This window comes from Falco cherrug, chromosome 3, assembly GCF_023634085.1.
Source record: "Falco cherrug isolate bFalChe1 chromosome 3, bFalChe1.pri, whole genome shotgun sequence".
NCBI lineage: Eukaryota > Metazoa > Chordata > Aves > Falconiformes > Falconidae > Falco > Falco cherrug.
Window position 1 is genome coordinate 1,048,184 of NC_073699.1, and position 16,254 is coordinate 1,064,437.

Below are 16,254 nucleotides of genomic sequence, written 5' to 3' on the forward strand. Positions count from 1 at the left end.
TGCATTTACATTGCCATCGGTTAACAGAGAGGGACCTGAAGGTCAATCTACCAACAGAACAATAAGACAGTAGCTTCAATGCACACACAAAAATGAGATTGAGTGCCTACATGCCAGGTAGGTCTCATGCAGCAGAAACAGATGCAGTCAATCTCCTGAGCTTACCTTGTTTTCAAAACAAAACAAAAAGCAGAGCACTCATTTGCTGCCTTAACAGAGTAACATCTAGAATGCCCCTCACCCCTCATGAGACTTACAATTTTACATACCGGGAAGGCCAGGTACAGGTAGACCGAAGTACAATTACAACTTGTTGTATGCCACAAAGTATAAACCAATGAAGATGCTTTATACCAGTCAAATGTCAATAAACTATACTTTCCACAGAAAACAGAACTTACAACTATTTATCAGAAACAATCTAACCGTTTATCTAAATTTAAGCAAAAATCTGCCTCCAGCAGCAATTCTCAAAATACTCTTCTTTGTTGGAGATTAAAGATGGTATGTTACAACCTAAAAAAGCATCCACTTCATCACCACGAATACACCTGCACTACGCATGTTTCCCATGCAAATGAGCACCCTAACTTGGCCAACAGGCTGACACATGTCATGCTCATTAACATGGGAAACATGGGATACTTTTTCATTCCGTCTTCTTTTTTATATCTTGTTTTACCAAGCAAACCCTTCACTGTACATTAAAAGCTTAATTAAAGAAGCCTTCAGTTCTTAAGCAGGCAAGAATATTGAAAAGCTACCGGTCCAGACCCTAGCATTACTATCAAATATAGTTAGCTCAAGAAAGATGTTGGTTTACCTCCCCTTACCCCTTACCTGCTCTGGACTGAACAATTCTTCCTGAAAAAACATGAGGGAGAACTCAGCTGGGCGGTGATCTGGTTCTTTGCTCCCTTTTTCATCTGCTTCCTGTGTGGTCAGAAGTTCTTGTAGTATTTTAGCAGCAGCAGCAGTTTCTATAGACAGAGTGGTATCGGCAGCACAAAGAATGTCAGAAGGCTGTAATGGAGACAAATTCAGTGCTCCATCTGCTTCCACCAGAAATGATGTGTCTGAAGTTACAGAGTGAGACATTCCAGCTGGCTTTCCTCAGTTGAAGGTGGTGCGTAACTATTAACAGGCGGTGCCTGATTTCCATTAAACTCCAGGATCGAATACTGGCTCTCTACAGGTGCCACTCCCACCTTTTCAGCTTTGCATGATGAATGCACCTCAGCGGCAACCTGAAACGTGGCTTCAAGACTGACTTCTGCCTTCTTGTTTTCTTCAGATATATTACATAGCCAGTCAGATGGCATCAGTTCAGCTTCATAAGATGACTGCATTGGAGGATTCTGGAAAAAACAAAATACAGTGAACTTGTGTATCAAAAAATTACCATGACAGGATGTGTATTGATTCTGTTTATCCATTTATCCAAAAGCTTGAAAGATTGTCCGTTATTCTCAGTTTAATAGCAAGTTTAACCAGAAGAAAAAAGAAAAAAGCTACTGCTTTGTCTTGGTTTTCATTAACCACCTTGCCCTTGGCACGCTTCCTTTCTTCTATTCATGGTCTATCCTGGAGAGAAGGTTACTTACTAGGAGCTGGTGTATGCCTGCAGATGCATTGTCTGCACACCCTTTGCACCGCAGGTGTTAAATATACCCAAGCATTCAAATCAGAGACTTCTGGTCTTAGTAGGACCTGTGGGGGTACACTAGAACCACCCTCTTCACATGCCACATACGTAATAGAAAATGAGAGAGAAAATCCACCCGCCTTCAGTTCCTTCTAAAACTCAAGCATTCCTGTTGTTGTAGTATAAAAAAATCAGTATAAACCACATCATTTTTAAGCAAAAGGTCCACATGCTGTAAATGTGCATATGGACAACACAACTTGAGGAACTCACCGCTTCTTAACCAATAATACCATTTTCCTCCTCAAGTGATTGTCCATAGGCACATCTACACAAGGGGTGCCCCCCAGGAACGCCCCAGTCCCAGGATGAGTGGGAGTTCAAATACCGGTGAAAGCAAATACTGCAAAACTGCCCTGCCTGTCACAGCCTCACATCTGGACTCTCCAGTCATGACAGTGTCCCACAGAGGCACAACCCAAAGTCTGCATCGATCTGCATAAAAACCCGACAGAATTTCAGGTCAGAAACACTTCTTGTAGAATCTACAGAGACTGCCTTTGCCATCACAGATCAGGTCTGAACACTACTAAAATTTTTCACTGTAATGACATCACAGGACGACAGGACACAATCAGCAATCCAGTGATGATTTTTTTAGTAGCATTCCTATATATCGAATAACCTTTAAAACAGAATGAAGACAATGAAAGAGTTTTTCCAAAGCAGCAAGTCCTACCGAAGTGAAATGATAGATGACATTTTAACAGCCAGTGTCTGTACTGCTACTTCTTCTGGAGGTGACTCAGTCAAAGGACACTAGAAGGGTCATTTCTTCTGACAAATACAAGTCATACAATGATGTTGAACAGAAACTCAGGTCTATTTAAAATACAGCCTTCTTTTGGAAGAGATCCAGTATGAAGGAGCAGTCCTTAGTGCCTGACTATCCTTAGACCTTTAAGCTGAGGTCATGGTTAATGAAAAGCTACTTCCAGAGACGAGTAAATTAGAGAACAGGAAGCTACAGGATCACCTACTAGGAAAGCCGTATCAGATCAAATGCCAGTGAAGGAATTGGTCTCTCCCTGATGGAGATACCACAAAGAGATGAGATCCTGTCTCCTGGGTGTGTGAAGGCAAGTCCTAGTGTGGATTCGTGTAGATGTGCCAGTTTGCAGATAGCCACAAACTGTGGAGGGTGGGGGAAACGGAGGGGGAAATAAAACCTGGAATTTGAGAAATTTAGGTTTAGTTAAGCAAAATCTTTTCATTAAAGGCTAAGCCACCTTTATGTTTTTATGAGATAGGTTCAAACATTATTCCTCTCATTTGATTTTTTTTCAGTTCTATTTTTTTAAAATGTCAATAAGGTGTTTCATTTCTGTTGCATTGCTTGTTTAGTGTCATAAGTAGTCAGGATTCTAAGTAAGATCTGGATTACCAAACCATCCAGGAATAAGATCATCCCTGCCAAAAACCAACCAACCAACCCACCCATACTGAAGCTTTTTCTGCCTCTTCTTAGGGGACCTCAGCTTGAAGCTGTTACAGCACATATTGTCCTCTTGGATGCACTACAGGATCTCGTGTGTATTTCCAACAGGAGAAAGGGGCCACACAAAGGTACAATTTAAATCCTTTTAGTTCACCTGGAGAAGGATGGGGGGAGGCAGCAATGAAACAAGGAAAACCGATAAAAGATTGAGAAGTCAGGGCCTGAAAGACTAATAGCTTGCTGGTCATTCAAGCTCAAGAGGAAAAATGGTCTAACTTAGCAGAAGTGGTGAAAGAGAAGACGGGCATTTCACTTACAAGATTAGCGTAGCGTGTGCAGGAATTAAAGCACAACCACACCTTTTCAGGGACCGCTAGGACTACACAAATCTGGCTTGAGTGCTTGGGCAATCGGAATTAGTTCAGACTTGATTTCTTTTTGAAATAACATGGCTGATTATCATTCCTTATTACAAATAAAAGCAAACTACTTAGGACTGCTTTTAAGGTCAGAAAGTTCTTCTTTTTTCTTGCACGTTTATTTCTTCCATTTCCCGTTACCTCTTGCTTCAGTTCCACAAGGAAATACCGACAGCTTAATAACCATGGTAATAGCAATAATCAAACAGCAGGGCTGCTATTAAAAAAAAAACAAAACGAGGTGGGGGCAGGGAAAAAAAAAAAAAATCGCTGAAATCCCATATGTAGCCTCAGTTCACATCTATGATAAAGCAGCGGGGAAGTATTGAGCTAATGGTTGTGAGCTGCCAGCACTGCTGTTGCAGAAGATAGCAGGAGGTCTCTCAAAAGACTCATTCCTACCCAAGGATACTGATTCATCACACTAATCCAAACCCCACTTAAGAGAACCCAAATGAAAAAATGGGTAAGAAGTTGTACCTGAGCTCCCTGTTTTGTAACCAACCGTGATGAGAGTGTAATACAAACCTCTGAAACCCCGATTTCAGAAACCTGGTGAGATACACCATCATCAGCCACCATGTCTGGGTATAACCACCTATGTCCCCTTGCCATTCCACGCAGTAATTCTCTGTAGCTTTTCCTGGAGAGCAAACTGCAGCCAACCAACCAGTTAGTTACCGGCCTGGTCTGCCCATGTTCCAGTCAGGGTCACCTAACACTTTCAGCAGCTCAGGTGCGTACTGTACAAGCCCAGCAGCTGGCCCCCAAGACCCAGAAACTCCACCTGTCTTAAATCTCTCCTAAACTTAAAAGTGATGCTCTCTGCAAGACCCAGTAAGAACAGCACAAGGTTTAGGCTTCCTTGTCCGAGAGTGCCAGCTTTTCCTTCTGAGACCACAAAGCACCGTCTGGATCCAACAGAAACGGGGCTGGTAACCAGCTTGCTGACTGCTAGTGTGCCGATACGGTTCGCTGTCTTCGGGACTGGTCCAGCAGTTTCGTATAGGCTTTGCCACTCCTACCTAGCAGCACACAGCGGGACCAAACAGCCTAAAACGCCCCACAAACCACGCTTCAACAGCATCGCACTGAACTCCTGCAACTGGTAGAAGGTATTGAGTGGAACGATAGGAAATACACCATGCAATAGTTCTATTTTTTGTGAAGAACAATAAAAATGCTTAGTCAGCCAGGGCTGATGAATTTTACCGCTTTTGAGGATTTGTGCAAGTGGTTACTGATGGATGATCAATACACCAGCCAGGCAGGATGCTCAATACTGCAGCTTGCCACATCCCCCAGCAGAAGTTTGGGGAAGTATATGCCCCAGAACACACAAAAGGCAAACTGATTATTCCCCACAGCTCAGCAAGAACCGCAGGCAAACTGCTGTCTTCTGTACCACCTGCACAGCCTGTCACCACATTCCAGGAGAAATGACCTAGGCTATGCTAAGACTCAGAAATCAAGAAGTCCCGTTGATCCACGCGGTACGATAGCTGTGTTACCCTGCTCAGAGACAGCCGGTTACTGACCTGGTGGAACTGATACAGGGCACTGCTCGCCTTTGGCCTTCTCACGCAGAGGATCGCCTTCCCGCAGTCTGCCCAGATGCTCGGCAGCTTTTTGCTGGGGGTTTCCAGGAAACAAAGCAACCACTAGCAAGTGGCCTAAAGCTCTTCTGACTCCACACACTGCCCATGGACTCGCTTCTCCAAACAACTGATTTTTACTAGACCCTTCGGACACTGTATATTATCCTTCGATCTAGCCACAACACCACCTCTGACACCTCCTTTGGAATGATTTACTATCCCATGGATCTCGGCCTTCCGAGATAAGCTATTTAATTGTGACTGCCCATCGCTCAGACGGATCCTCATGTCCTGGATGAAAAAAGCAGCTCACAATGAAAGTGAGAGGACAAAGATGCACTGTGCGAAAAATAAATACTACAATATCGACGGCGTGACTGGCTATTGGCTATTTATAGCCTTACACTAACGTGTTACCCTGGCCATAACCTGCCCATCTTGGATAAGCTTATTTTTTAAAAGAAGTCACGAATAAAAGAGAAAGGTTGATATTTGCAAGACAGGAAACTGGATGATCAAGCTTGGGTAGGTCAACCCTTTTTCAACACGCATAAGCATAACTTGCTTCGCTTGTCCTCTGTGAGGGGGAAAAAAGTATATGCGTTATGCTGTAATAGAAAAGGAAGCTCTTGCATTTTTACTTCAGATCTTCTGATATCTGATAAGCCAGGCCCTCCAAATAAGGCGCAGTTTCCACTAAAATTACATAAAGCATTTACAGGAAGTACTGGAGTTATCTTTAATAAGAGATCTCCGAGGTGGGGCCCATTCCACAAAGTCACCTTAGTTTTTCTCGTTCATCAAATCAAACTCAGGACTGCAGGAAACTATCTGAGACAAAGAAGTGGAGCTGCTTCTCAGTATTTTCATAATATTAAAGAATCTCTTTTTGTCCAGGCAAGAACATTCTTCAAATACAAATGCAGGCTCATTAACTAAAAGTGATTCTGGTGAAGTCAAGCAAAAACACTCCACTGATGAGGACACCCACTATGCTGCTACCCTGAAACCTAACCTGAATTACAAAACTACCCGTTTAACATTCAGTGGTTCTTTGAAATAGGTATTTGTAAACCACATCACTTTCACTTCATCAAGCAGATCAGTTTTCAAATTTATATCCTTAATTTCACAAGTGTATAAACCTGCAGTTCATTCATACAGTCTCCTTCTCTTTCACCTCCTTTCAGTAGGCTACGCTCACCTGGAGAAAGCTGTCGTGGGTGCACGCTGAAGCAGTAGGACCAGCACAGCCAGCCAGAGGATCTGTGTGGGCTGCTGCTGAACAGCTCTGCGGTGTGGCTGCAAGAATTCAAACACAGCTATCAGACTGCCGGGACTTGTGCCTGGTGTGCAGAGTTCTATTGCTTACTTTGATTAAACATTTCAATAATCACACAGTAAACGACATTCCAGAAATTTATTGTTACCTCCCAAGTCATTTTAAGACCAATTTCTTAACCTTAAAAATATTTAAGATATGTATAGATGTATTAAAAATATATATTGTAAAATTGGTAACACACACACATACATGCAGAAACCTCATAATCAGAGTAAAATTGGTAACACACACACATACATGCAGAAACCTCATAATCAGAGTCTTTTGTGTCTTAGTATCACCTCTCTGATTTGGCTGCTTGAGTTTCTTGTCACAATACACCACAGAAAGCGTATTCACATAGCTGAGCCTAGGTGTTCATACACACTTGTGACCATGTGAATTTTAAGACTTACAAAGAAAATGAATTATCTTAACCAAGAGTGTATCATTCCGAAGAATATCATGACTACTCCTAAACTACCACTCACCAGAAAGGTCTTCATAGGTAAATGAACCCTACAGCCACAGATGCATTCAAAAGGCGCGACTGGACTTGCACTGTCAGGTGGCACCAATAACTAATATTTCTCACATGGTCTCCATGACTGATTTTTCATTATTAGACACTCTCGGATAATAAAGCTTCAACGCATTTCTTTGACGCGATTCTACTACTGTCAAAAGTTTTGCAGATAGTTGAAAGTAAACAGAACTAAATCCTTAAACTAATTATGGTCTAAGGCTAGTGGGGAAAAAAAGACTTAGATGAACGTATTTTATGTTACTGACTTTTCAATAAGAATCATAATGAAAAACCAGGGAAATCTTTTTGTCACAGAAGTTAACAAACAAGTTTGAATACACACAAAAAGAAATCTTTTGACAAAGTTCTACTTTGATTTCATTTAATGGGACTTCAAAAGTGAAATGAAGAGAGTCAAGAATAAGATTGAACATACATTCTTTAGTTCTCTCACTTACTAAATACATATCTTAAGGTTAACTATCACTTTCCAAACAAACTAATCTTGCTGCTGTGCTTTCATGATGAAGGAAACCAGACTTTTTCATGTGGACATTTGAAGAAACACGCTTTCAGCATTCTGTATGTTATAATATATAGAAGAAAGGATAGCGGAGAGATTAAGAGATACACAGGCACAGAAGTAAAACCGCTGAGACAGTCCTAGAGTGACAGTGAAAATTAAAAGATTTATCATACTCCAGTGAAATGTCACTTACACTCTCAGAAACGCTAATTAATTCACTGGAGGTTTCAAACGCCTCAGATTCCCTAATTTTCTGTATTTTAGTTTTGATTACACCTTGCAAAATTTGGTATGTTTTCACTGCGTTCTCACACCCACCTCCCACCCCAGAAGGTTCTACCTGAGCAACATAGCCAAGTTATCCTTTAAACTTAAAGCAACGAGTGTCATCCAGTGAGAGAGATCTCCATATTCATGTCTAAATCTACGCTGGTCTCCCTCAGCTCCCCTACAGGCAGTACTTCAAAACAGGCACTTCCAGGACACCAGTAATCTTACCCCAAGACAAACTCTAAACCGAGCTACGTGAAATCGCACCCGAGACGCCCCTTTCCTTCCCTTGACTACGGGAGAGGGCTGGGGCCTTAGCTGAGACAGAGACAACTACAATTCATCATGATGAGTTTCAGCCTATGCTCTGTAACCAATAGAAACGCAAAGCGGGGACCACCTCCCACCTCCCACCTTAATTAAGCAAGTATTCTGGATGAGGCTTGGAGCTACCTGGTCTAATAGAAGGTGTCCCTGCCCACGGCAGGGGGGTGGGACCTTGCTGATCTTTAAGGTCCCTTCCAACCCAAACCATTCTATGACTCTCAGGACACCTGCTCCTGGGAGAAGACTTGATAGTTAGCAGCTGGTAAGGCAGGCTCCACACTCTGGCCACCACAGTAATCTCTGCATAAGGAGCACAAGGCAAGGGGCACGTGGCAGAAGTTGCCTGTCTCTTAAAACATTTAAGTGTGTCTACAAGAAATGCCCAGCTCCTCAGAACCCTTCCTTGACAAAAATGATGTTATGGAAACTAGTGATTATTGTCTGAAATGTTCTCAGCAGAGGTCTCAGAAGACATGCACAAAAGATGTAATGATTTCACTGTGTAGGATTTCTAAACAGGGATAGATAGCTGTCTTTGTGAAGGTGCGGCTGCCAAAGGAGGAGCAGGCAGAAGGAAAGAATAACAACTGAGCTTTAGTTTGTTCAAGGAATGAGTCACTGTTATGAATTTCAGAAGTTTTAGGGAAACTAAAAAAAACACCACAAACCCACAACAAATACACCACCACTCCCCAGAAAATAACCTATCATGTGATTTTTCCCATTCAAGGTAAGGGCAAGGAAAAGAACAGTAATTTGCTTCAACTCCTCTTCTGAAGGATAAAAACACTTCAGTGAGACTGATTTATTTTGTAATTGAGTGATTAAATGTGACTGACAATTGTGGCAGAAATAATTTAGAAAAAAGAAAGGAACCAAGACTTCGTACTTTCTAGTTTTCAGTGTGTAAAAAAATACAACATAAAGAAGCTAAGCAAGAAAAAAAATTTAGATACAAAAACAGTATGAGCAGAACGAAATATTCTACACCAGGAGTCCTCAAACTACGGCCCACGGGCCGGATATGGCCCCCAAGGTCCTCAATCCGCTCCCCCGTATTTACAGAACCCCCACACCACCACCACCCCACCGGGGGTTGGAGGGGGAAACCAAGCAGCTGCAGATGACTGCCTGCCACCTAATCTGCGTGCCGGCCCCCTGTTTAAAAAGTTTGAGGACCCCTGTTCTGCACAATACTTTTGACTGATCTTTGAGTTTAAAACCTTAACCTGGAAAAACATGAGACCAAGGCCTAGGATACTACTTCTTAACAAGGTCTCAGTGCTTTAATACCATTGTCCAAGTTTTGCTTAATTAAAAAAACAAAAATGAAAGTTAGCCTCACACCGACTAGTATTGGACAAATGTTCTTCTCCTCGCCCTTTCACCTCAACAGAAAGGCTATCCAGAAAATCACCAGGGGACACACAAAATCTGGAGGAAGGACACGAATACCAAACAGAAACTCCTTTTGCTTTAGGTCCATCTTCCTTTTAGACTTGACACTTTCTAATTCTCACTTGAGATATACACATGGTGGAGTATTGTAAAAAAATATTGGAAAGTCTCACTTTAAAATCTATTTTTGAAAAGCAAATGCAGAAATTTTTTTCATACCTGTTGGATAGCAGGCTTGTGAGCACGGCACTGAAGATGCAGAGCTGCTGCAATTTGCAATGGATGCAGCAACGCTTTGAGTCCCTTGCTGAAGTGGCGGAAGAGAAGCCACAGGCTGGAGGGTGTACGTGGCTCCTGTTGGAAGTGTCTGGAGTACAGGAAAGGCAGCCCCTTTATCTGGAAAAGCTGGGGAAGCCCCTTGCCCTGGCAGCAACCCAAGTGGTCCCTGCTGGATCCAAGTGGAAGGGACTGGAGTTGGATCTAATCTTTGTGCTGGTAAAGTGCTGGGGGCTTGGCACAAGGTTGCCATGTAGGAGTAAGGAGGGAAAACACCTTGACCGTAAAGTTGATGAAACTGTCCTACAGTCAGCAGTCCTGCAGTGGGTACAAAATAAAGTGAAACAAGTGTTAAGGAAAGGAGTTTTCACAGGCAAAGAAAGGCAGTATGCGGAGCCAAGGCTCTACAACATGATTTGGGAAGACTACCTTTGCTCCAGCGTACTTAATCCAGAAAGGAGACTGTACTCTTACACCCGAGCATGCACTAACTGCTGTGTGGCACACGAGTGAAGCGCCAACACAGAGGTGTCTGCGTAGCATTCAATCTCCTTAAACTGGCAGTAACGAGTTACCCATATTTAGAAATGTGCTATAAATCAAAATGTGTAGTAACTCACTAAACCAAACAAAAGCAATTTTGAAAGTACGGTGTGTTAAATCAGACAATACATTTTAAAAAAGGGACATCATAAAGCAAGATTTGACCAAACTCCACTAGTGACAGCTCACAAACAGCTAAGGGAAGGGCAATGTCAAAATCCTCCAAAGGACTTTGCAAGTACTTCATGACAAGTCATTTATTTGGTCAAGAAAAAAATTTCAAAGCCAATTTTTCCTCAGTCAGCTCAACTAGTTCAGTGCAGACTAAAATATCCCAGACTTTGCCATTTTGTTATTTCCTAGACAGTCCTTTTATTCTTCTCTATTATTTCACAGTTTCCTCTCTCAGACAGTTACTGTTTCATGAAATGGCATTTGCTTTTATACCATGACAGCTCAATTTCTGTTTTGGTGACTTTGTGGAAACACTGACAGTAACACTGCAAACGCCTGTGCTCATTGATTTCTGCAAGAACTACTGCATTTGTGACTCCCCTGCAGGATTGCATTTAGCCATGAGAATTACAAGTTTCAGGATGGTTCACGTCAATAGGGTTTATCTAGAAGCCAGGCTTTCTCAGACCTGTAGTTTCCAATTCTCACCCAAAAGGACTTTTTTTAAAAATAGCCTCACATTTACCTCTTGCACTCCTCTGATGAAAACTAATTCAAGAAATCAGTAACATACAGTCATTATTCTGCAAGTTCACATTTAACCATTAAGAATCACTAAATAAATACCAGCTGACCCTGAAGATTTGCTAAGACTTAATGTATAGGACCGTTTATTTCCTGTTCAGTACTTTCACCATTTATAAACAGAGAAGGAACAGGGGTATGAAAATTCTTTTGTTTATATTTTACCTTTGGATAGGGACATGAAGATTATCTAGTTCTAACACGTAAACAAGACACCACAGGATGCCAAGTTACCAACCTCCAGTTGCTGTCCAGGAATTGTTCCTGAATGTTTAACAGAGCGTTACACCCTGCAAGACACTGGGAACAGACGTGCCCCTAAACAGTCAGTACAGAGCGCACAGTGCATTGTCAGCCTGTCAGAACTTGACTGCATAGAAACCCCAATGTTTTCCTTGTTCTGTCTTTCTAGAAAATGAGACTCCTAGAGCAAAAACTCTGAAACTGCAGCCATAAAAACAGAGGACAAAAAATGAAAGAGTCATCTCTTTCTCATAATTTCCTTTATCAATGGTCTGCATTACATCAGACAAACCACATGTCACTGAAGTCTGCTATGACTCACCTTAGCCTTAACAAGGTTAACATCAAATCATTAGTTTAAATGTTTCCTAGCCTCCCTACTGAAATAAGTTCCATCCCTTCTCAGATGCTTCATTTTGTCTTCTTGGTATTGCACGTGCAGTTCCACACACATCACGGAAAACACCACTTGAATTAGATGACAGTTCCTACCCTGACACAGTAACCAAGAGTATGGGGATACCCTACTCTGCTCTAAAGGCCAGCCGGTGCTGCAGAGAGCAGTACCGTCAACTGCTTCTCCCCTTCTCCTGGTCGCACAGTCCTGCCGCTTCTCCTACACTGCGCCTTACAGCTCTGCACCCATGGGGTGCATCACTCGGGTCCAAGAGCCAGCCAGGCTATTAAAGTCTCCTCCGATCACTGCGCTGAACCAACACGTTGCTGTATCAGCTGCAAGGAAGATGACAGTTAACATGCCACCAAGGGAATGGGAAGCCGGAGTGCTCTTCTGGCAGCAGCCCAAGAGCACTGCAAAGCAAGATATTCACATCTTCCTTACACAGCGCCAACTACAAAGCTTTAGGGCCGATACAAAATGTGTGGAATAATCCTGAGGGCTCACACTTGTCTTGGGAAAACTCAGATCCTCTCAAAGAGGGTTAGAAAGACAGAAAACACGTTCTAGGGCTTTTCAGCAGTATTATTTTCTAATTAGCTCTCACCTACTCATGCAAACCGCTTTAAAAACTACGTAGCTTGTGAATTCTTTTTCAGGAGACAACTGACAAAACTCTTACTACCAGGTCTTGTCTTCTTTGCACAAAACTAACAGGATGCTCTAGTTATCACTTCACATGACTCACTGCTTCACACACATTTAATGACAGCATATTAAGCATCCCTACTGATGGGCATCCTTACTGACGGGCAAGAAGCAGTAACGTTCATCTGGTAGAGCTGTGCCAGCTCCACAGAGATCGAGCAAGGGTGTTCTTAGTGTAGTACGCAATGGAGACTGTACTGTAGTCTACAGGCAGCCTGAAATACATGTGAACCATGCTACTCATGCTTACTGGCAGCAGATCTACCTGCATAAACGACAACAGCTTCCCTACACCAGGTGAACTGAGATGCCACCGGCAAGGACAGGTAACCCTTCTCCCTCAGGAGAGCGTTGATTTTCAAATCCCATGCCACCCAGCGCTTCTCAAAAACCCACCAAGGCCCCACATGGCCCACTCTGACTCACCAGGCCTGCTGAGCGTCGAGGGCGGAGGCAGCGGCTGCCCGTTCAGTGGCGTGCCAGGCAAGCGCTGGAAGCGGTTGGGTGGGCGGCTGGTCACATCCAGGCCCGCTGCCATCTTCGCCTTGTTGCCCTTCGTCAGGCGCTTCAGGTGGACGAGGTGGTCAGGGCGGTCGCGGCGAAAGCAGGGGCTGCGGAAGCGATGCAGGGGCCCGGTGCCGTTGCCACCGTTGCCTTGTCCACCCTCTGGGCCCGGCCCCCCCACCACACTGCTCCCCAGCAACACCCCCACCTTGCGGAAGCCATAGAGACTGAGCTGCCGGATGAAGCTGCTGAAGTTCTTGGTCTTGAAGAAACCGGCGGCTGCCGCTGCCCCACGGCCACCCGGCTGCGCGGCGACGGCCGGCCCGGCGCCCAGCAGCTCGCACTCACAGCGCGGCTGGTTGATGACCAGCCCCCGGCCGGAGGCGCCCCAGCGAACGGAGCGGCAGCGCGGGCTGTTGACCAGCCGCCGCAGCCTGGCGGGGAAGGTGTCGGCACTGACGGGGACGGGCTGCTGCGACGCGTCCGTGTCGGTAGGTGGCACCAACCGCCGCGCGCTCAACCGCCGCCCGCGCGGCCTCCGCTTCCCCCGCCACGCGCCGAACGGCACGTGCCCCGCCTGCGAGGCGCCGCCCGCCGCGCGCGGCCCCCGGCCCTCAGCCCCGCCGCGGCGCTGGTCCGCGCAGCGCCCCGGTCCCTCGGCACGGCACGGCCGCAGCCCGGCCCCCCCTCAGCTCGCCGGTGCCCTCAGCCCCGCCGCCCCGCTCAGCCCCGCCATCCCCCTCAGCTCCCGCCGTCCATTCAGCTCCCCAGGTCCCCTCAGCCGGGCCATGTCCCTCAGCCCCCACCATGTCCCTCAGCCATCCCCCTCCGCCCCGCCGGTCCCCTCACCCCGCCGGCCCTTCAGCTCCGCTGCCACCAGCATCTCCCGTAGCTTCCGTGAGCGACCGGGCGGCTGAGGCCCGGGGCCGAAAGTTGCCGCTCGGGGCGGCCCCGCCGCCAGCCCGGAGCCGTCCCGGCGGCAGCCTGGAGGTCCTCGAACCACGGCGCGGGCGGGCGCCAGGCCGTGGAAAGCGGCTGCAGGCGGGGCAGAGCGGAGAGCACGCGTTCCGCAGCCCCGCGCCCCGCCATGGCTGCCCGCCGCACCGGGACCGCGCGCGGGAAAGGGGGCGGGGCCGCAGGGCCACGTGACACCTCGAATCCCAGGGAGGGGCGGGGCGGGGGCGGGTTCTGCTGAGCAGCCGGACCTGCCCGGGCCGCTGCGCTGTCGCGGGGTGCGGGCGGCGGGGACGGAGGGGACGGACGGGGGCGCGGGTGGCGGGGACGGAGGGGACGGGGGGGACAGAGGGGGACGCGGGCAGCGGGGGGCTGGGGAGCTGCTCCATGTGCCGGGGGTGCACCGGGCTGGTGCTTACCCCGCCGGGAGGAATGCTACCGGCAGAGCAGGTGTTGCAAAGTGTCGGCTTAAAAACCACTGGCAGTTCACAAAAGGAAAAGCAAATTTATAAGGAGTGCAGAGGAACGCGGAACAAATCGGGAATTGTGTCACATTTGCCCCAAAACCCCCCAGACCTGTGCAGTTCTGATCCCCACGCCAGAACAGATCAAGTGGAGTTAAAATGGGGCAGAGAAAATCAGCAGCGAGGGTAAGAACTAGCTTCAGCGGAAGGAAATACTGAAGAAGGAATCTTCAGAGGGGCAGTTATATAAAAATATAGGTAGTAAAGTTGTAGTTAGTGTAAAGGAGGCAAGCACGACTCATGGAGGATTTCAAACAGGAGAAATCAAATCAGGTACTTAATCAGAGGGAAACCGAGGAGCTAATTGCCACAGGATGTTTTGGGTACCATAATGTTACTTGGCTAAGGGAGGGTGGGGGGGTGCGTGTGTGTGAAGAAAAGAGAGAGGAAAAAAGAACAAGATTAGCTACATTCACAAAGACTAGAACTCTTAAAGCGGCACCTTTGTCACTGCGAGTGCTTGCACTGTGCGCTGGCACAGCTCTGAGGCGGTGCCTGAGCTGCACTGGTGCAGATCTGCCCTCTCCTCAGCCTTGTGCTGCCAGCTGTGACTGCAGGCAGACTGCAGGAACCAGCAGAACCATCCTTACCGCTGCAGAACAGGAATCTGCTATGAACCAACAGGCAAAGAAGAGCAGGGAGCTGGGGAAGGAAGAGTGCGGTGATCTCTCTCTCTGCTTGCATTTGCCCACAGGTCACCAGCAGTGGCAGAAGAAAATTACATTCCTCTGTCTTGGCTGCCCTCAAAGCAAGACAGTAGTGAGAAGACTGAGCACCTGTGTGTTTTGTGACCTCAAAATACATTATCTTGGAGTTGTCGTAAGATTTCTTAGCAAGAAGGTACAAAACCAAACCTCTTCTTTAACTAAAGTCGTCCTTATTGCTTTGGTTTACAGCACAGCCCCTAACCACCAAGGCAAGTAAAAGCGCAGTAAGTTCCAGAAAGGGAACAAAATTGAATAAACTGATGGGAAACTGTTCCTATTTTTAAACTGAAAGCAAAATCCCTCTGCTCTTCTGCATAGCTGAAGTGAGGAAAATGATGTTTGGGTGGGGTTGCTTAACAGAGTTTCACACTTCAAATTAAACCAGAAGCAGAAATTTTGTCAATGTTGTCATATCAAACCTAAAATCCAGCACCACAGAAGGATGTTGCTTTACCCAAGGAATTAATGGCCTACGATTCTAGTAAGCTCATGCTGTCATCTTCCCAAGACGCTTTGCAATTTTTTTCCCCTCGGTAATAACTTATTAAGAATTATGTTGCTCAGTGTAAACAGCTAAAACTTAAGTAAAGCAAATCTGAAAAATCCAGAAAAATGTCCATTTCACAATAAATTCTTCTTGGCATTCCTGAGGTTGTCTTTTGCATTACTTCAGTGAAATGAATTTGGGTTTCTCTCTCCTTGTGCAGCAAGAGTGCCAGAAGACCATGACTACCTGATGGTGGGACAGGTGAGGTTTTTAGTGTATCATCCGTAACTCAGGGCAGAGCCAGCAATACGTAGTCCATAACTGAAATGCAGAGCATGATTCCCTAAAACTAACACAAAGAAACAGCGGTCCCTTTCGTACCACTGGCCATTCTTGACTTCAGCCACAAGAGTGGATTCATTTGCCACTTGTTGGTCAGTGGGTTAAATTTGGTCCTGAGGACTTTAAATTGTTACTTTAATCGTCAAAGATTGTTATTAGCCAAAGGTGATGGGAGCTGCAAGAACAAATAGCTTATTACTAATTTGTGTCATTGACATATGAACTCAGTGCTTTCCTTCTTGTTCACCCATATGAACTCAAATTGCTGTTAGCCCGCAC

The 16,254-nt window shown here is 45.8% G+C and overlaps 1 protein-coding gene across 1 annotated transcript; it reads right to left on the reverse strand.

Annotated features, from left to right (window-relative positions):
* Positions 1-437: 437 nt before the first annotated feature.
* Positions 438-16,024, reverse strand: LOC129735490 (heat shock factor protein 5-like). The gene is made up of 6 exons (XM_055703617.1): positions 16,015-16,024; positions 13,816-13,996; positions 12,884-13,617; positions 9,751-10,125; positions 6,365-6,462; positions 438-1,358 (listed from the first exon to the last, which is right to left on the reverse strand). The coding sequence occupies exons 1-6, from the start codon at positions 16,022-16,024 to the stop codon at positions 1,083-1,085; spliced, it is 1,674 nt and encodes a 557-aa protein (XP_055559592.1). The 3' UTR covers positions 438-1,082.
* Between the last annotated feature and the right edge of the window lie 230 nt (positions 16,025-16,254).

Bases quoted from the DNA above. Each gene is read 5' to 3' on its own strand.
- LOC129735490 (XM_055703617.1), bottom strand. The intron at 13,618-13,815 runs GCGGGGTGAGGG...GTGCCGTGCCGA, and splicing joins GCAGCGGAGCTGAAGGGCCG to GGGACCGGGGCGCTGCGCGG. The intron at 1,359-6,364 runs GTGAGCGTAGCC...TGTTTTTTCCAG, and splicing joins CCCACGACAGCTTTCTCCAG to AATCCTCCAATGCAGTCATC.